At 39.2% G+C, this 20,566-nt stretch overlaps 1 protein-coding gene across 5 annotated transcripts; it reads right to left on the bottom strand.

Moving 5' to 3' along the window:
* Positions 1 to 6,998: 6,998 nt before the first annotated feature.
* Positions 6,999 to 19,617, bottom strand: LOC117742397 (RAC-beta serine/threonine-protein kinase-like). Of its 5 annotated transcripts, none has more exons than XM_034549695.1 (14): positions 19,487 to 19,617; positions 17,603 to 17,763; positions 17,303 to 17,431; positions 16,882 to 16,993; positions 16,184 to 16,331; positions 15,220 to 15,351; positions 13,555 to 13,620; positions 12,493 to 12,561; positions 12,278 to 12,400; positions 11,754 to 11,882; positions 9,425 to 9,639; positions 9,252 to 9,339; positions 8,582 to 8,684; positions 6,999 to 8,466 (listed from the first exon to the last, which is right to left on the bottom strand). In XM_034549695.1, the coding sequence occupies exons 2-14, from the start codon at positions 17,646 to 17,648 to the stop codon at positions 8,387 to 8,389; spliced, it is 1,440 nt and encodes a 479-aa protein (XP_034405586.1). In that variant the 5' UTR covers positions 17,649 to 17,763; positions 19,487 to 19,617; the 3' UTR covers positions 6,999 to 8,386. The 5 variants fall into 5 exon arrangements, with proteins under 5 accessions (XP_034405586.1, XP_034405587.1, XP_034405591.1 ...); XM_034549696.1 differs by having other exon boundaries at positions 17,603 to 17,760; positions 19,487 to 19,605; XM_034549700.1 differs by lacking the exon at positions 19,487 to 19,617 and adding an exon at positions 19,322 to 19,480.
* Between the last annotated feature and the right edge of the window lie 949 nt (positions 19,618 to 20,566).

Genomic DNA, 20,566 nt, shown 5'->3' with positions numbered 1-20,566 from the left:
TCATCAATCAAAATGCCCAGATATTTATAAGAGTCAACCACCTCTATTTCACCTCCTTCAAGAGTGACCACCGAAGGGATATTCTGTGGCCGACTCCGACATTTTGAAAACAGCATAAGTTTTGTCTTATCTGTATTTAAAACAAGTTTAAGTTGAAATAGGGTATTTTGAACAACATTAAAAGCTTTGTGCAAAAGGTCAATTGCCTGCACAGCAATATATCACCGTGTCATCAGCATAAAAGTGACAGTTTGCTTCCACCACATTTTGGTCCAGATTATTTATATACACAGTAAATAAAAGTGGACCTAATACAGAGCCTTGTGGCACACCTTTACAGATGGTTGCAATATCAGATGATAGACCCTCATACTTGATACACTGAGACCTATTCTCCAGGTAGCTCGTGAACCAAGCAACTGCTTGTTCAGAGAGCCCTGAGCTGAGGAGCCTCAGCCTTAAAACATCATGGTCAACTGTGTCAAATGCCTTTGACAGATCAATAAACAGTGACGCACAATGTTGCTTCTTGTCAAGAGCAACAATAATGTAATTTACCACTTTCAGTGCAGCTGTAGTAGTGCTATGTTTTTTCCTGAAGCCTGACTGACAGGTTGATAAAATGGCATAGTGTATAAGAACTCCTTCAGTTGTTTGCTCACAAGAGCTTCAAGGATTTTAGCAAGTACAGATAAATTTGATATTGGCCTATAGTTATTTTAAATCGCTGGGTCTCCACCTTTAAACAGTGGGAGAACAAAAGCAGATTTCCATTTCAATGGAATTTCATTATTTTTCACTGTCAGATTAAAAATATATGCAAGTGGCTCTGCAACAAAGTCAGCAGCCAGTTTCAAAAAGTAAGGGTCTATACAGTCAGGCCCTGGAGGTTTCCTGTGATCTAGACTTATTAGGGCTTTATGAACCTCCTGCACAGGAAAAATGGTAACATTAAAAGGCTGACCAGTATAGTTTGGAACACCAGTACAAGGTTTCACAGACCTTGGACAACAAGAGTCAAACAGAGAGCCAGAAGATATGAAGTGTTTGTTGAAACAATTCAGTATCTCCAATTTGTCATGAACAGTGACAGAATCCTTCACAATAAAAGCAGCTTGTGAGATCTTGCTCACAGAGAGGGATTTTATAGTTTTCCAAAATTTCCTCGGATCATTTAAATTTTCCGCAGTAACAGATATACAAACATTATATATTATACATACATATAAACATATATTATACATACATATAAACATTATATATTATATATATATCAACATCATATATAAACATATATATAAACATTATATAAATAAACATTATATATATAAACATATATAAATATAAACATATATAAACATGTAAACACACATATATATAAACATTATATATATATAAACATTATATATAAACATTATATATATATAAATATAAACATTATATATATAATTATTATATATAAATATAAACATATATATAATGTTTATATTATATATAATATAAACATATATCCCTGTCCCAGGACCTCACATCGGATCAGGAAAAACTCCCCAAAAATAACCTTGCACGGGGAAAAAAGCGAAGAAACCTTCAGGAGAGCAACAGAGGAGGATCCCTCTCCCCGGATGGACAGAAGCAATAGATGCCATGTGTACAGAATGAACAGCATTACAGAGTTACATAAACACATTAAATTAATATGACAATGTATGAATGGACCTCCACAATCCATGAAACAGAAGGAGGTAGAGAGGAGGGGGGGTGGGGCGCATCAGCAGGGGCCATGGCGCATCAGCAGGTTCATGCCAGGAGGTCGGCTCACCAGGCAGGAGGCATCAGACACAGCCAGGTCCAATGGACCCTATGAGACGTGAAATCACAAAGACTCTGGGGAGGAAGCAGAGTTAGTAAGGTGCAATGGAGAGATTTATCCATAAGTAGAGAGAGAAGAGGACATCCCCCGGCAGCCTATAAGCCTATAGCAGCATATCTATGGGCTGGGCCAGGGCAAACCTGAGCCAGCCCTAACTATAAGCACTATTAAAGAGGAAAGTCTTAAGTCTACTCTTAAATGAAGTGACTGTGTCTGCCTCCCGGACTGAAAGTGGAAGCTGGTTCCATAAAAGAGGAGCTTAATAACTGAAGGCTCTGGCTCCCATCCTAATTTTGAAGACTCTAGGAACCACAGGTAGTCATTTAGTGAGTGCAGCTCTCTAGTGGGGCAATATGGTACTACAAGCTCCTTAAGATATGATGGTGCATCACCAATCAAGGCTTTGTAGGTGAGGAGGAGAATTTTAAATGTGATTCTTGATTTTACAGGGAGCCAGTGCAGAGCAGCTAATACAGAAGTAATGTGATCTCTTTTCTTAATTTTTGTGAGTACACGAGCTGCAGCATTCTGGATCAACTGGAGGGTCTTAAGAGACTTATTAGAGCACCCTGACAATAAGGAGTTGTAGTAATCCAGTCTAGAAGTAACAAACGGGTGAACCAGCTTTTCTGCATTTTTTTTATGTGCCTGATTTTTTAAATGTTACGTAGATGAAAAAATGCAGTTCTTGAGATTTGCTTCACATGGGAGTTAAAGTCCCGATCAAAGATAACGCCGAGATTCTTTACAGTGGTGTTGGATGCCAGGGCAATGCCATCTACAGAAACCACATCACCAGATAATTGATCTCTGAGGTGTTCAGGGCCCAGTAAAATAACTTCAGTTTTGTTTGTGTTTAACATCAGGAAGTTGCAGGTCATCCATGTTTTTATGTCTTTAAGACATACTTGAAGTTTAGCGAGCTGTTTGGTCTCCTCTGGTTTGATCGATAGATGTAATTGAGTATCATCTGCATAACAATGAGAGTTTATGGAGTGTTTCCTGATAATGTTGCCCAAAGGAACCATATGTAACAGGGGTGGGCAAACTTTTTGGCTCAGGGGCCACATTGACTTTTAAAATTTGAGACGGGCCGGGCCAGTATCAGATGTATGGAGAGCAGGGGCGTTTGTAGGATTCCCAGAAAGGGGGGCTAAGCCCCAAGGGGAGTGTTACCCTGGTAAATGTGTAGCACACAGCAAATTTTGCATGGGGCCCCTGATATCCATTGTTTCTGACAGTTCATAGATTGGTTCAATCAGAGTGTGATTTTGCTCTGTAGTTTTGCTTGCATTCAGTATATGATAACACAAGAGACAGAATTTCAGGGTCATAGTGATATTTTATTCTCATTTGGACACTATCACTGAGATAAAGATGAACAAGTTCAGTGTCAAATATACCATTCAATGGAAAAAATATATTATAATAATCTATATTAATGCAAAGAATAGAGAGATGTCGATAGTTATTTATTGTATTTCGAATTCGCTTGTTCACACTCGCTCAATGGAGACCGTTTCTAACTTCCCTTTCATTTGCCTCAAGTAAACCTGAAAGTAAGCAGGTAACACTCATTAACAACTACCGATAGCCACATTCTGTAACTACCTGGACTTACAGGTAAACCTGAAAGTAAGCAGGTAACACTCGTTACCAACTACAGACAGACACATTCTGTAACTACCTGGACTTACAGGTAAACCTGAATGTAAGCAGGTAACACTCGTTAACAACTACAGACAGACACATTCTGTAACTACCTGGACTTACAGGTAAACCTGAATGTAAGCAGGTAATACTCGTTAACTACAGACAGACACATTCTGTAACTACCTGGACTTACAGGTAAACCTGAATGTAAGCAGGTAACACTTGTTAACTACAGACAGACACATTCTGTAACTACCTGGACTTACAGGTAAACCTGAATGTAAGCAGGTAACCCTCGTTAACAACTACAGACAGACACATTCTGTAACTATCTGGACTTACAGGTAAACCTGAATGTAAGCAGGTAACACTCGTTAACAACTACAGACAGACACATTCTGTAACTACCTGGACTTACAGGTAAACCTGAATGTAAGCAGGTAACACTTGTTAACAACTACAGACAGACACATTCTGTAGCCCCCCTAAAATAGGCCCAACGACGCCCCTGATGAAGAGTGTTTATGTGAACCAATATGAATTACAAGTAAAAGCCAATAACTAAAAAGTAAAGAAACCGTTTCAGTGGAACGGTGTTGTTGGTCCGGGGCGGTGCAGTCCTGTGGGTTTGATGTGCGTTAGTTATGCCGAGGAAAAATACTCTGGATGCAGCTGTTAATTTTACAACTCTAAAACTATTGTAGTAGGCCTATGAACCCCGTCTCCGCAACAGAAAGTGACATGCCAAATTCAAACTACCAGAACTCTTCGAAAATGAACGCTTTACGACGGAATTCCAAAGGATTGTAAACACTAAGATGCGGCACTTTCCAGCGGTATGCGGTACATTACAGTGAGCTTTCCAGCGGTAAGCTTGCCTGTGAGGGGAGGGCGGCCTCGCAGCCGGCTGGACTCGCAGCCGGCTGACACGCCTGCAGAAAGCAAGGAACGCAGCGCTGTGACGCTTGTCCGTTCCCGACTTGAGTTTCCTCCTGAAGCACGATGACGGCAACAGACCAGAATCGATGTTTCTTAATGCTCATTTATTGCTCAGCGCTCTTTCAGGCTGTTTGTGTGCGCTTCTCCTGCAGCAGAAAGCGTGACTGCGCTCTTTAACCTGCCGTGTTCTGCTGCAGGAGCGCAGCCCCGAGGGTACAAAGCGTTACAGCGTAGCCGTAGTTTGCCCACCCTTGCTGTAAAGCCTTCATTACCTCCCCCCTGGCTACATGGGAAACTCCATGAGCCACCAAAAACAACTGAGGAAGGAGTGACACAGGTGCTACCAACAAACCTGAATGAGATCGGATTAATAGGCGTATTCTAGGGGGACCTCGCCCTCTCCATTACACCTGCTTTCAACAGCCTTTTTATCATCTTATGCTGGTGGCGATAAATTGGAATCGTCCCTTTTTTCAACTATCTCAACGGGAGCCATCGGAATCAGTCCCACATCAGCTCACCCTTCCGTCCAAAATATTTGGAAATAAGCCTAGCATGTTTTCAGTATCCCCATGATCAGTGTTTTCTCTACCATGTGTGCGGCTAAGCATGTGTCTGGGGACTAACTGGACCTCCGATGTGTGTGCAATTCTGTACATGTTCTCAGATGGAGAGTAGTGCACGTTTTTAATGCTGTGTGGGCACCCAGTCCGTAGCCTCAATCCCTGCTTTCACCATTAGACCCATGTTCTTTGCTACGCCCCCACTCTGGACCAACACTGATGTGTGGGGCTGAGGTGTCAGAGTGCATAAAAAAACCTGCAACTCTGGCATCAACTCTACAGCCGCCGCTACTCCTTGCTTCCCTGCATAGACCTCCCGAGTCTTCACAGTTGGGTTTCCATGAACCTCACTCTCATGTTCCAGGCCTTCCCACAGGATCTCATAATGATGTTCTTGTATCAGGGAGTAGTTAAAGGTACAATGTGTTTGGGTGCCCTGGTGGTGAGTACGGATGCAGGACCTTGAACCAAGGTCCCCATTGCTGGATAATATCATGCAGAGGTGTGATGTCATAATCATCCACTCTGCCCCACCAGACCTCCGCTTCTTTTTCCAAGTGTCTCTTTAGTGACTCCGGAGAATACAGCACATACGCTACTGTACGGGCTTGTGAAGGGTCATTATGAAAACTGAATTTGAAGGATTACCTTGGCCTTAATCAGATCAGCATGTGTTTAATTCATGGATAAACAGTTAACAGCTGAGCTAGGCTACAGGAATGTTGAAGGCTCAGGGTTTAAGCCACACAGCATTTTTGATATTCTCAATTAATTGTCATATCAAACCTCAACTGCAGCAATGTCATCACAGACCAGGACCTCTCTGGCTGCAGAGAGCACAACATATTTTTGTTTGTTAATATGCCCATGCCACACAAATATATCATCATATATATTCAATGTAACTTTCATAGAGGAAGACTGTTTCTATATGGAAACACTTCTGAAATGGCACTTCAGTCTGATGGACACTCAATATAATATGAAAAAGTTGGACAACTGTTTTCCCCCTCTGCGCCTATCATTTACACACTGGTGCTTTTCCTTCATTTAACACAGCTGATGGGCTCTTTACATTGGTCTGCACATCGGCTCCAAGTTGTTGTACCTGTGAACATTTCCACACAGTCCAAACAGTTGTTCAACGACCACCGTGTTGCTTATCGTTCACTTGTGCAGCACCTTATAGTGGAGGGATGAAAAAATTAAGACTAACATTAGCATGTATTAAGACACTTAACAATTAATATTGGATCAGTATTTCCGCATTACATTCATAGAAACATTTTAATAAAATTGAAACCATATACAATTCTTTCAACTATAATGAATTTCCTTAAATGCAGACTATCAGTGAAGGAGGTTCACGGTACATGGAAAGATGAGGAAAAATAGCAAAAACAAAGAACCACTGAAATGATTTCAAGAGAGACAATGCGATAGAAGCTCCGTGAGCACAGGAAGCAGGTTGTTTGCACTAGCTCTATTTATTACCAGTGACTCATTAGTGTAGCACCAAAACAATGTTGGGTGCTTATTCATGTACAGTATAAAACCCAATATTTAAAATCTTAACGGTGAAGTTCTCCTTTTTAACATTTAAAAAGATGTGCTGCAATTCATAATAGATGGGAGAAACTGGAAATAATGAAAAGACATACTTGCAAGTCATTGCACTCAAACACTAAATCTGACAATGGACTATGTTCATGATATACAAAGCTCGCTGGATGACTTAGCTCTCCAGCTCAGTCAAGTGTGAGAAGCAGCAGTGGTGTACAAAGAGATGACAGATACAGAATAACCAGAAGGACATTCAAACTCGTAAAGTCTCAAACAGATTAAGTACCACATGGTGGGTGCTGATCTGAGGAAAGACTACTTTCATAGAAAGTCTACAAAGATACATTATAACAACTGGAAATATGACAGTGGTAGCTTTGAATGCTAAGAAAGAATGATACTCCAAATATGAACATGTGCACTGAAAGCACTGTGACTGTATTTGTTTAGTGCCGTTTCTTTTAGAAATAGTGCTAATACAACACCTGAGTTTCAGGACAGATACAATACTTTAATACCTACCGTTGAAGGTTTCTACATTTTCTTCTTCATATGTTCAAAATAAAAGCCAAAGTTCTCTGATGTTAAATGTTGTCTGCATGCAGCTATGCAAGTACTTTGGGGAAATTGAAAGTCTAAATCTGGCCAATGGTTGAAGTAAATCGGAAACTACAGTGTTCGACCACAGTAGAAGTAAACAGGATTAGGAATCGGACAGTTGGTATCTCACACTTTGTGAAACTCTGTATCAGACAGATTTCCATGAGATGTTTAAAAAATAATAAGCACCAACACCAATCCAGGAAGCTCTCCACTACATTATGAACATGGTCCAGCTGAGAAATATGAGGTCTGCTTCAAATCATTAAGTGCTTATTAAGTTTCGTAAATCACATGGATGGTGTGTGCTGATCAAGACAGATACAAAATGTGTTGAAATTTAAAAAAATTAGAAATAATTATTTTTTAAATAACATACACCTTGTGCATCAAGGTATACCCAATTACCATTAATTGACACATCACACTTGACAGATCTGTTCACAGAGATCAAATTCTGAGATGAGAGCAAACTAATAAACAAGTGATTAGTTTTCATTAAAAACAGTTTACAAAGGACAATTCATGCTTAAGTCAAAGATTTTCTCAGTGGAGACACTGCTCATCATGTGTTATCAATTCATCTGTTGTTCCTGATACATGTCGAGCGTTGTATTAAGACACACAAAAGCTCATGCTCTTACAGACTCACTGACTAAACTGATGAGATTCAGTTTGGATTTGATGACCTTTTCTCAAAAACAAAGAGGAAAAAAAGATCCACACACACTAAGAGAAAAACACCCAACAAACTGCCCCGCTGCTTCCTCCCTCAGAGACAAACCTATCTATCACCGGTGGTAACAGCTAGTTCTGAAGAAGAGTACTTGGAAACATCATGGAGGAACTGTAAGGCTTCCATAAAGAGCATAACAAGAGTGTGTTCAAAATGATTGGTGGTTTACAGTCTGAAAAAGCAGCAGTAGTTTTTTATCAGCCATTCAAATGTGCTACAGGCCTTGTGTTGTTGAGTTGTGCTGATTACTATGTGAAGTCCGGTTTGATACAGTATAGCCAGTATGGCTTTGTCCGTAGTGTGGTTCTATTGAACAATATGTCCACCAGCTGAGGCACTTAGATCCTGATGGACTAAACCCTCATTGAAGATGGAAGTTCTGCTCATTTTATACCTGCAAGGATGTGGCTCAGGTGTTAATGTCTCCTGTGTTTTTGCATGTGTGTGGCAGAGATGCTATTACTCTCTTATGCTAGCAGAATAGGAGAACTGGGGGAAATGTGCTTGTTGGCCGGGATCCTCACAGTCCAGACTGTTATCTGTAAGAAGACAACAGCAGAAGTCAGTGATCACATTCCAGTCCCAGACTGTGATCATGGACACTGGTGGATGAGGCACTGACACAGTGTTGCTGTCTAGTCAGAGGACACTTACACTTGTCTGGAGGAGTGAGCGTGATAGTCTGTGCTGTGAACTCATCATCAAAGTACCGGGTGTCTGTCTCTGAAGTCACTTGCGGTCTGAAGAGTGGGATGAGCTGATGATGAAGGGGAGAAGATTACTAAAATGCCCTTTAATTGGAAAAATACTGGATTTATGACTAAATGGAGGCACGTTTAACATACTGCCTGTGTACTTTGTTCATATCTGAAGAATATACATATCCACTAGGTGGCGGAGCAGGGTTGTATCATTCCTGACCAACAGGGAGATATCTTCTCTAAGAACGATATAAACATAGCTAAACTCAACAGGGTTTCTATGTTGTTAATGTTAAGAACACAAGCTCTATTATTTTCTCTTTCCACCATTGTTATTTTTTAACCACTTGCTCAATACTGAGGACTTCAAAAGACATACCGTTTTAAATATGTCTGACACACGGCAAACATCATCGAAAAAGGAGATTAGCTGTTGTTTTTCCAGCAGCACGGTTCACTACCCTGAGAGCAGTTTTCTAAATGTAAGCATTTTTTCTACAAGCTACAGAGAACAATAATTATTAAAGCCTGATAAAAGTGTCTGATATCACACATTTAAAGGCTTGTTTCAGTAACTAGAAGCAAGCCTCAGTTTCACTTTCTTTAGTCTCACAATGCCTTACCTTCTTCTGTACCACATCATGCCAGTTGATGGTGATGAAAAATGTGTGACTCATTACTTCTTTGGCATCGTTGGGACCTCCACCCAACCTGTCAGTCCAAACACGATCATGTAAGAATTAAGAAGACATTCCCAAAACACACACGCGCACATGCACGCGCACACGCACACAACCTCTGTTTGGGGTCCTTCTTGAGCAGGCCAGCCAGCAGGGACTTGGCCTCAGGCGACAGGTTCCTGGGGAAGCGGATCTCCTCCATGAGTATGAGCTCAAACAAACGCTCATGGTCCTGGTTGTAGAAAGGCAGACGGCCGCACATCATCTCGTACATGACTACACCCAGACCCCACCAGTCCACCGCTCGGCCGTAGTCATTATCCTCTAGGACCTGAGAAACAGACATTTGTCTGATTACAATTCACAATAATAGCAGTAAGAAGTGATTTGGAATTTGCAAACTTGAACATTTATATGTTTTGCACATTAACGAACTCTATACATCTCTCACAAGTCAGGTTAAACACCAGGGCCCGTATGTATAAAGCGTAGAGTAGAACTTTGGTCGTAAGTGCATTATAAAAATTACACACACACACACACACACACACATACATATATTAAATATATCATATAGCAGACAAACACAGTGATATTTAAGAAGTGAAATTAAGTTTATAGGATTTACAGAAAGTGTGCAATAATTACTTATAAGTGCATTAAATATATATGCATACATAATATATATATATATATATATATATATATATATATATACACACATACATACATACATACATACATATATATATATACATTGTATGTGTGTATATATATATATTGTATGTATATATATATATGTATGTGTATATATATACACACATATACATAAATATATGTATGTGTATATGTATATATATACACATATGTATATATACACATATAATATATGTGTACACACACACACACACACACACACATATTAAATATATCATATAGCAGACAAACACAGTGATATTTAAGAAGTGAAATTAAGTTTATAGGATTTACAGAAAGTGTGCAATAATTACTTAAACAAAAGTAGGCAGGTGCATAAATTTGGGCACCCTTGTTTTATTGATTTGAATACCTTTAGCACTAATTATTGGAACACCAAATTTGATTGATAAGCTCATTGACCCTTGACCTACATACACAGGTGAAGCCAATCATGAGAAAGGGTATTTAAGGTGGCCAGTTGCAAGTTGTTCTCCTCTTTGCATCTTCTCTGAAGATTGGCAACATGGGAGCCTCAAAACAACCCTCAAATGACCTGAAAACAAAGATTGTTCAACATCATGGTTTAGGGGAAGGATACAAAAAGCTAGCACAGAGATTTCAGCTGTCAGTTTCCACTGTGAGGAACATAGTGAGGAAATGGAAGACCACAGGCACAGTTCTAGTTAAGGCCCGTAGTGGCAGGCCAAGAACAATCTCAGGTAAGCAGAGGCGAAGGATGGTGAGAACAGTCCAACTCAACCCACAGACCAGCTCCAAAGACCTACAACATGATCTTGCTGCAGATGGTGTCACTGTGCATCGTTCAACTATTCAGCGCACTTTGCACAAGGAGATGCTGTATGGGAGAGTAATGCGGCAGAAGCCTTTTCTGCGCCCATGCCACAAAAAGAGTCGCTTGAGATATGCTAAAGCACATTTGGACAAGCCAGCTTCATTTTGGAATAAGGTGCTGTGGACTGATGAAACTAAAATTGAGTTACTTGGACATAACAAGGGGCGGAAGAAGAACACAGCATTCCAAGACAAACACTTGCTACCCACAGTTAAATGTGGTGGTGGTTCCATCATGCTGTGGGGCTGTGTGGCCAGTGCAGGTACTGGCAATCTTGTTAAAGTTGAAGGTCGCATGGATTCCAGTCAGTATCAGCAGATTCTTGCGAACAATGTTCAAGAATCAGTGACAAAGTTGAAGTTGTGCCGGGGCTGGATACTTCAACAAGACAACGACCCTAAACACCGCTCAAATTCTACCAAAGCATTCCTGCAGAGGAACAAGTACAACGTTCTGGAATGGACATCTCAGTCCCCAGACCTGAATATCATTGAAAATCTGTGGTCTGTTTTAAAGCGGGCTGTCCATGCTCGGAAACCATCAAACCGGACTGAACTGGAGATGTTTTGTAAAGAAGAATGGTCAAAAATACCTTCAACCAGAATCCAGACCCTCATTGGAAGCTATAGGAAGCGTTTAGAGGCTGTTATTTCTGTAAAAGGAGGATCTACTAAATATTGATGTAATTTTTCTGTTGGGGTGCCCAAATGTATGCATATATATATATATATATATATATATATATATATATATATATATATACACACACGTATATACATTTGGAGAATCGATACACCCCTTGTCTGTAGTGGAGACACTAAGTGTGTGTGTGTGTGTGCTAATGTGAGTGCTCATGTAGAACATGTGCTACTCAGTCAGTTTCAGTACCTTACCTCAGGTGCCAGATATTCAGGAGTACCACAGAAAGTTTTCATGGTTGCGTCAGGAGTAATGCCCTCCTTACAGAGGCCAAAATCTGTGATTTTGATGTGGCCATCTTTATCCAGCATCAGATTCTCCAGCTGAGAGAGAGTAGAATGACAAACACATCAGATGGGACTCTTTTGATCAAAGAGCTGAGCAGTTTGACATAGGCACCATGTTTTTTTGTTTGACAAAAAGTCTTAATTTCCCCATAATACATGGTAACTTAGTCAGACTTAAGATGAATAACTAGCTTTGAGCAAATTGATTGAATCAAAGCAGTGAAAGAATAACATTTCCAGATAATTTCTACTGGAAATGTAACTTTGAAGTATCAATAAAAAATAAACACTGAAACTGCTAGCAAATGCTTCTAAATGCTTGAATTATATGCCAACTAAAGACATCTTCTTTATTGAATGGATTAAAAAGTAAAACCAGAATCCATCACATAATTTTCTCAAAAGTCATGGTTTGAATATTGTATATTCACCTTGAGATCCCGGTAAACAACATCTTGTGAATGGAGGTACTCGAGCGCTGACACAATCTCAGCCCCATAGAAGCGTGCCCGATCCTCTGTGAACACTCGCTCCCGTGACAGGTGGAAGAAGAGCTGAAAATTAAAGGGCAGTGTTTGAATGTGCATGGAAAGCTGTTGACATCAAGTGACATTTAGTGCATCTCCATGTGACTGTGAGGTCTCACCTCGCCTCCATTAGCGTATTCCATTACAAAACAGAGTCGATCATGAGTTTGGAAAGCATACTTCAGTGTCTGCAAGATGGAAATTATCATGAATTAAAAGGTGAGTTTCAGACATTCTACATGAACACTGTCTGCTTACATACAGGAATGTTAAAGAAAATCTGAGGGCCTCCCCTAAATATTGATGATTTACGTCATCAGTTAAAGAGCTCATGACATTTTTTGCCTGTTTTAGATACATCCATATTACACAGCAAAAAAAAGTTTACCTAACCCAATATTGTTTTAATACAGCAACAATGACACATCCACCAGTGAGGCTGCACTTTCACTGCAGAGGGCTTTACAACCTGTACAACATACAACATCACTATCCCGGGACCTCAGATCGGAAAAGGAAAACCTCCCCACTTTTTTAGGCTACCATGTTAGCATGCTAACATTTATTATTTAGCACTGAATACGTAACCCACAATGGGTTTTGCAGGTTATTAATCATTGTTGTATTGGACAAACTAGGATTTTGATCAGATGACAGCGATTTCTGAAATGTCAGAGGAATCCTGAAGTTATTACAACTCACCAAGGTCTGAACCAAATATGGCCAATAAGGCCTGAAAGACACTGTATGTGAACACTACACTATCAAGCAAATAACTGAGGTGCGCAGTCATCCAATAGCCGTTCGGCACACAGAGAGCCATCAGACTGGTACCATGCACAACAATGTTGTCATGTCTTGCTGCCTTTAGTCTGTATTTATTATACACTGTATATTCTATTGAACCTGTTCTGTTGATGCTTGGGCATTTGTTTTTACTGTGTTTTGTTTTGTATTTTATTGTATGTATGAAATACATGTGTACTAGTGTATGTACCTTTGCTGCCTTTATTATTGCAAATGAGATTGCATCTCAATTGTCAATTTTTGTATCTGGTTCCATTTATTTATGATAATATATAAATTCCCCTGATGACCACGTGGCTCATGAAAAAGACAGTTGGCTGCTCTAACTGAGGCAGCGCTGCATTCACCAGCAGAGCTCCTTCAACTGTTCTTACCGTGAGGAAGGGGTGTCGTGTGTTTTGTAACACTCTGCTCTCTGTAACTGTGTGGGCCACTTCATCCTGCCAACCAACACATTATTATCAGAAACACTGAAAACATGAAGTATTAAAAAAAACATGATATGATCTTTGAATCTGACTACAGCAAAGCGTCCAAATGTTCAAAGCTGGGGTACAAGAATGTAGCTGGTATATAGAGTAGTCTCTTATTCTACCACTCTGTCCTCTTTCAATGAGCAGGTTGAAACACAAGTGAGCATAATCCATCAAAACGCTTTTTCACAATGGGCATGCATCATGTGTGATATCCGGGGGAGGAAGGATTCCCCTTCTACAGGTTGAAGTAAGAGTAAGATGACATGCACTGCAAAGATACCTCCATAAAAGAGACCATAACTCCCTGCAATAAACAACATTTTGCTCATTTTATTTTATTTTTTACAAAAAATGAAATGAAATAGAATTTTTAAATAACCGTTTTCTAATGCTGCAATTACTTATACAGTACATCAAATCTAATACATATGTATTCTGTTTAACATAAAAATACCATTCCTCCGCGGTTTGAGATCAGCGATTCTCAACGAGTGGTCACACCTACTGCCAGATCATTGTGTGTGAACTCCCAGCATTTAGTGAAGACGATCATAAACTTTTGAGAAGCAGATTTCTCCTTTATATCAACGGAGGGGTTACCAAACAGCTTGCCATAGAATGGTGCCTCCTCGTGTCTAAACACACCGGTCCAGAACGGGCCCAATGCTCAGCCGGTGGTGTTCATACAAACAACTTCACACTCTACACAGAGCTTTATTGGGTCTGCAGCAACACACCAGCAATGACATAGTTCAGTCCCACACCAAAGTAGGGACTACTCACGTTCAGAAACACCGTTGAAATAGACTCTGGTTCATGAAAAAAAGGCAACCTGGCCTTAAATGTGCAACTCAACTGTACTTCACAGGAAAAACATAGTACTACAATTACCTGACAGAATTGTTAGATTCAGAACACTAAAGATAATGATTAAAATATAATGTATTACTATTTATTAAACTATCCAGCATCAGATGAGAATTTAAGCTCCACTTCAACAGACTTTAAGTAAATTTGATTTTTCACTCTGCACTAGGCTGCTTCTTCTTCTACTTCTGCCAATATCAACATTCCTCATACGGTTAACTAAATATGTATTCCAATGACTTACCCCGAATGAACGCCAAAAAGCACATGAAAAAAGGAATAGTAATCCCATATTATTCATTATGCAGCAACATTAATTAATAATCTATTAGTTATTTTCAGACAGAAATCGCTGGTTGTTGTGTGTAAAGGATTTGTGTGTACAGTCCCAAGTAGTTAAACAACATGGGTGATGGTGATAGTGGGAACATATTTTTTGATTGAACTTTGTTAAAACTGGTGTCTAGTTAGAGCGGCGACAAGCACCAAAAGCACTAAGGGATGGGGATCCGGGGGCAGTGATTCAGTTTGGTGCATTCTGGCCATAATTTTTATCGGAGCAAGGGCACCAATTGATGCATGAAAAGTATCAAATAAAACATTTTACCTTCAAAAAGAATGATATTTCTCCCCTTACCGAAAAAACCCTGGTCACTATAACTACATTTCAGGATAAAAGTTACACTTGGGAATTACCTTGGCTATGATGACCTCTTTGCGTAGTATTTTCATGGCATAATGAACTCCGGTGGACCTCTCTTTGACCAGAATCACCTTCCCGAATGTCCCCTTCCCAAGAAGCTTCAGGTACTCAAAGTCACTCATTGTCTGTAATGTTTAGAAGGTGAGAACTCATTAGGAATCATGTTTTAAAATAATTGTAAAACCTAGATTAAAAAAAAAATACAATAAATCTTTAGACAGAGATGAGCATTTAATACAAGTTACATGTCTCTTCTACATTCACACCCGCATTAGTTGTTAGTTGTGTGTTGTTGTTTTTTTACAATTAATAATAATTCTCCAATCTTTTCAGAAAAGCTTGCATAAAATTTAAATGTTCAAAAATAAGTTGTCTGCACATTGTTTGGTAAGGTTCAGTCAAGATGTAGTCCATATGTACTGTAAGAATGTCTTACTGTATAATAATGTATTACTGTATAATGAAATATCCTTATTCAATACAAACTGCTTTGGTCTATAAATAATGAATATCAGAAACTAACCAAATGAAAAGAGTCCACCAGGGATCAGTAGTTACTAGGCTCAGTCAGAGAAATGCTGTTAAAAGTTCATCCTTCAAACCGTCAAAAATAAAACCATATTGTTAATTGTCAGACTTTTAGAAAGACCAACGACATATATGGAAAAATACATTGACAGCACCCATGTGACAAAGGTGTCTCATGGAATTATCAGCTGAATCTGCAGCACCACATCGCTCATTATTATTATTTTTCGGGGTCTGGACTGCTCATTAGAAAGATATTCTGAAGAAATTATACAGTAGAAAACAATGTCAATAGAATATAGTGCCCATCAAAATGTATCCTTGTTTAGGTTTCCAAATGTCTTTGCAAGGACAAATCATTATTGTATTAATTTTTTTGGGATTCGATCAAACTTATGCTTCGATGTTGCCAACAACGGATTGTCTCACCACTTTGGAGCGATTCTTGGACATGTACACCTCCATCTCCTCCAGACTGCTTTCGCTGGGTGAGCCAAACATATCCATTGGTTCCTCCTCCTGTTCCCTCATTTTAAGACCGTTTGCCACCGACTGGATTGCCCGCATCCACTCCTCTCTGAAATGCAGAAATCCCAAATATTGTTTGGCATTATATCAAACAGATACACCATACAGTTCAGAGTCTTTTACACACACTGAACACACTGAACCAAACAACAGCGACCCCGTATGTGACTTCAGATGACACACCAGCATTACAGGAATAAAAGAGGCATGATGTTTAATACAACAGCGGCAACATCAAGCGTGACGTATAACGTAAACGGTGGGCAGAAAATGGCAACTTTTCCATCCTTGTTATATGACGGTACTCTACTTGGAGGATAAGAAGCTCCCAGACCTTGTTGTCTCCCCAATTCACTTCCATTCTCGGTTGCTAAAGTTGCTAACAGCCGCTAATAATTTTTTTTAATCACCGTGTGGTTGAGGCTCCCAAATAACATCAACGTCAGCGGTGGAACGACTCTCAGCCTCTGTACCTTTCATACAGAACAACGAGGCGGAACAGTCCCACCTTGAACAGGCTTTGTGAAAGGTGCTACCATAGTTTGACACAAGGCTAGTAGAAACCTTATTATTAGTATGACATTTTACCCTGTCCTTACCTCTCCTCATTGCTGTCCACGTGAAAGGTGCGTTCAATAACAGTGGTCCACTGTAGGCAACGAATGACAAATGTGTTGGGCCGGGGTCTTTCAGTCTTCATTAACTGGCACTCTGTGAAAAACACAATGACGAATGATTGTTTCGTTTGTAGGTATATGTATCGATAGATAGGTGTGTGTGTGTGTGTGTGTTTGATATATATATGTGCATGTATGTCAAGTTTTGTTTTGTAATGTTAAGTAACTGTCAATATGTGTTGATGGCAATAAAAAACCAAAACAAAGATGGATGTTGATAGGAAACTACGACGCGTGTTAAACCATGACTTGTATGGAAGTCAAAACAGCCATCTAGCTTTGAAAAGCAGAAACCACTGGTTGCAAAGGAAAAAAAAGATGTTTTAGCGTCTGGAGGACTGACCTGCTACTGAGAAGTTGTTGAGTGGTGGTGAGGTCTGGTCGTTTAGATCAGGTTTCTCCTTGTAGCCGATGAAAGAACCATCACTCTTCAGGATAAAATACCTGGGCCTCCACGTTTTTATATATTCACCTGAATCAAATACATCCAATCAAGAGGCACATCAGTGTAGTTTTTAGATGAACCCTTTCGCTCGATCTGATTGAACCAAAGGGTTTCCATTTAGAACACTTGTAGTGTATGTCCCTCTGTTCACTCTGTTTCCCTCTGGAATTATCAGCATGACAAGACAATGCTCCTTACCTCGTTTGTGAAGCCAGCCCTCTCTGACTATATTAACTTCATTCATGGTGAGAGATGTGTTTCAGAGAGGGTCAGGAACAGGAAGTTGGGTAGGGGAACAGTGGACTTCTCTCTGGCCTGTTCAAGTCTCAGTTACAGCTATCAAATCTGAACAGCACCTGCTGAAGGAAACAAACGATACAAAGAAAATGCCATGTTCAAATACTTTCAAAAAAGAAACCATTAAGCATAATGGAGTAGCTTAGACAATCAACAGTAGTTCCAGAGGTCAAATTAATTCACTTTATTTCCAGAATTGTTTTATAAAGTTAAAAACCTTTTAAAATGAACGTAAAATCTAAATGAAGACTGGTCAGATTAGAACAAGTGGCCGGCAAGGTAGCACAACATGTGTAAGAGCTTTCAAAACCCAAAACACATGCTGAGCTGAGTTTAACTTTATGTAATGACGTACTTTTGAAGGCTTTCATAGCACGGTCCCTTGACTACATATGATGATGTTAAAACAATAGAACAGTAGCAGTAGTGCTGCAAATAACTAAACATGAATAATGTAATCACTATAATAGTATGGTTATAATTATTATATTGTTCTGCAATGGATCAGTTGTGTCATTCTGAATACTAACATTAATGGGACATATGTAGATGACAAGCAGCTAAGCTTTTCCAGAAAACAAGTGAATCAGATGATGTGAAACCAGGTTTTATTGATCTGGACAAAACACGTCAAAGATCACCCACTATCTTAAGAGGACACACCAAAACTGGAATAACATTAACAAACAAATTAAGTACTGATTAATAAGTATTAAAATATCGTAACCATGGTTTGTTAGTTATGGTGACAACTAGTGTTAACAAAAGTCTAAAACTGAGTGGATGGAGGACAAACTGGACATACATTAACATCAAATTTGAATGCTGGTTTCATTTTGGCTCATCAGCTGTAGCCTGAATTGATGAAACACAACGTCTGCAAAAACTGTGACGTTACCACATTTCAATATCATTTTCGAGAAGCGTGTAACGTTACTTTCACCCCGATGTGATTTGGCCATCGAACAGAGAAGACAAACTTACCTGAGGGAGAAGTGCGATGTCCAGTTTCGTATTAACGTCAACCTTACTGGAAAATATTACGTTAACGTGATGGTTCAAGTAATTTAGAGACGGCTACGTTATGTCGCTCGCAACTCTGGTTCAATGTTTGATTTCACCAAACAAATCAGTGTTTAGCTAATATAAGGTTGCTAATATAAGGTTGACAGTTGACGTTAACATTAGTTAGCTAGCTAACGAGCTGTTAGCGCTTTAACGCTGACAGCTGTTAGCGGAATGCTAACAGTGATACATTAACTTTCAACGAACCAGTTACGGGAGATTAAGTTAGGAAATGTAAATCTACTAATTACTTAAACATCTGAAAAATAATCGATATTAGTTGTGCACCTGAGACCTCCACACACCAAACACAAATCCCGAATTTCTAATAATGTTATGTTAAATCTCACCAAAGTTAGAAGTCACTTTGCTAAGCGTAAATCACGTTAAAGCTTCGTATCACATATTTAGCTTGTGTTTTACAGTAAAAATGCATACGTATGCTTCCATACGACAACGTTACTTGTAGTTAACGTTACCCTAGTGTTACTAATGAGTTATGTTTGTCATGAATTTGTTTGTTAGTTTGTTTATCATTAATAAACATTGTCTTACGTTTGCGATCATATGCCTTCTTGTAGATTACTGATGTAGCCTTGCTAACAGCAGGGTACGTTAACGTTAGTCAAATCATTATCGTTATGAGTTACAGGCGCCTCAATTTATCACGAAATCCGATAGATTTGACATTTAATGATATCACAGCAGGCTTTAACCCACATTTCACTGACTTTATCCCACGTTGCTCTCGTTTCAATGCAGTTCTGACAGGCTAGATCCAGAGTAGGCCATCCACCCAGGAAAACACGACTTTCTTCTTCTTGGTAGCAGATTGATGGTGGCTGATCTTTAGACACACACCGCCCCCTGCAGGCAAGACGGCGCAAATTAATCTCAAATTGGTGTGGTTGCTGCTCAGCAGCAGGAATCTCAAAGAAACATGATCATAATCAGTTTGTAGGCTAGTAGTAGGCTTCCACGGTGCAACAAATAAATAGCTACATTAAATCATATAGTAGTAGGGATAGAAAATCGAAAAACATTTAAGAATTTTTTTTAATCTAAAAAGATATACATGATATATAGAGGTATGTGTATGGTGTAGCCTAACCAGTGATTTCATGATTTTACCTTGAAATTAACCATTTACCTAATAATAGTAATGCCATTATGGAAGAGATGATTTTGAGATATATATATATATATATATATATATATATATATATATATATATATATATATATATATATATATATATATATGTATATATATTTGCAGAAGTGCTCTCAATGTTCTGCTTGGTGTTATCTTAGTTTATACTTTTACTTTCAGCTTTATTTTGTTTCCTACAACCTGCCAATTATGTGAAGATGTGGAACAGAAGCTTAACAGTCAAACGCTGAGTCAAGTACTGTCTTTCTCCTGATTTGTGACCCTGTGTTATAGCTCTTATTTGAACATAATCCTTTAAGAGGAGGATGTGGAGCTCACATTGGAGTCCACCTGTCGCTGTTTTAATATATGCCATTCCCAGGGAGCGGCAGTATTAACTCACATGTCACATTCATTTATATATATATATATACTATAGTATTGTAGTCGCTGTTCCTTATAGATTGTGGTATCTTTGATGGTTGATGGTTTTTATGTTTTTATGTATCGGTAGTAATACATAGTTTTTCCTCTCCCAAATAGTTTTTCCTCTACCAAAAACCAGTTACGCACTGGAGCCTGACTGCTCTCCATCAGGCTGCAGAATATTTACCAAGGCAACAAGTGCCAATTCATTTTTTACTTGTA

This window comes from Cyclopterus lumpus, chromosome 14 (assembly GCF_009769545.1).
Source record: "Cyclopterus lumpus isolate fCycLum1 chromosome 14, fCycLum1.pri, whole genome shotgun sequence".
NCBI classification, from domain to species: Eukaryota; Metazoa; Chordata; class Actinopteri; order Perciformes; family Cyclopteridae; genus Cyclopterus; species Cyclopterus lumpus.
This window is presented reverse-complemented; position numbering and strand designations above follow the sequence as displayed.

Coding starts and splice junctions, on each gene's coding strand:
- LOC117742397 (XM_034549695.1), bottom strand. CDS start 17,648: ATGAATGAAGTTAATATAGTCAGAGAGGGCTGGCTTCACAAACGAG. Junction 15,352..16,183: donor CCAAGAATCGCTCCAAAGTG/GTGAGACAATCC, acceptor TAAACATTACAG/ACAATGAGTGACTTTGAGTA. Junction 8,467..8,581: donor GCTCACTCCTCCAGACAAGT/GTAAGTGTCCTC, acceptor GTCTTCTTACAG/ATAACAGTCTGGACTGTGAG.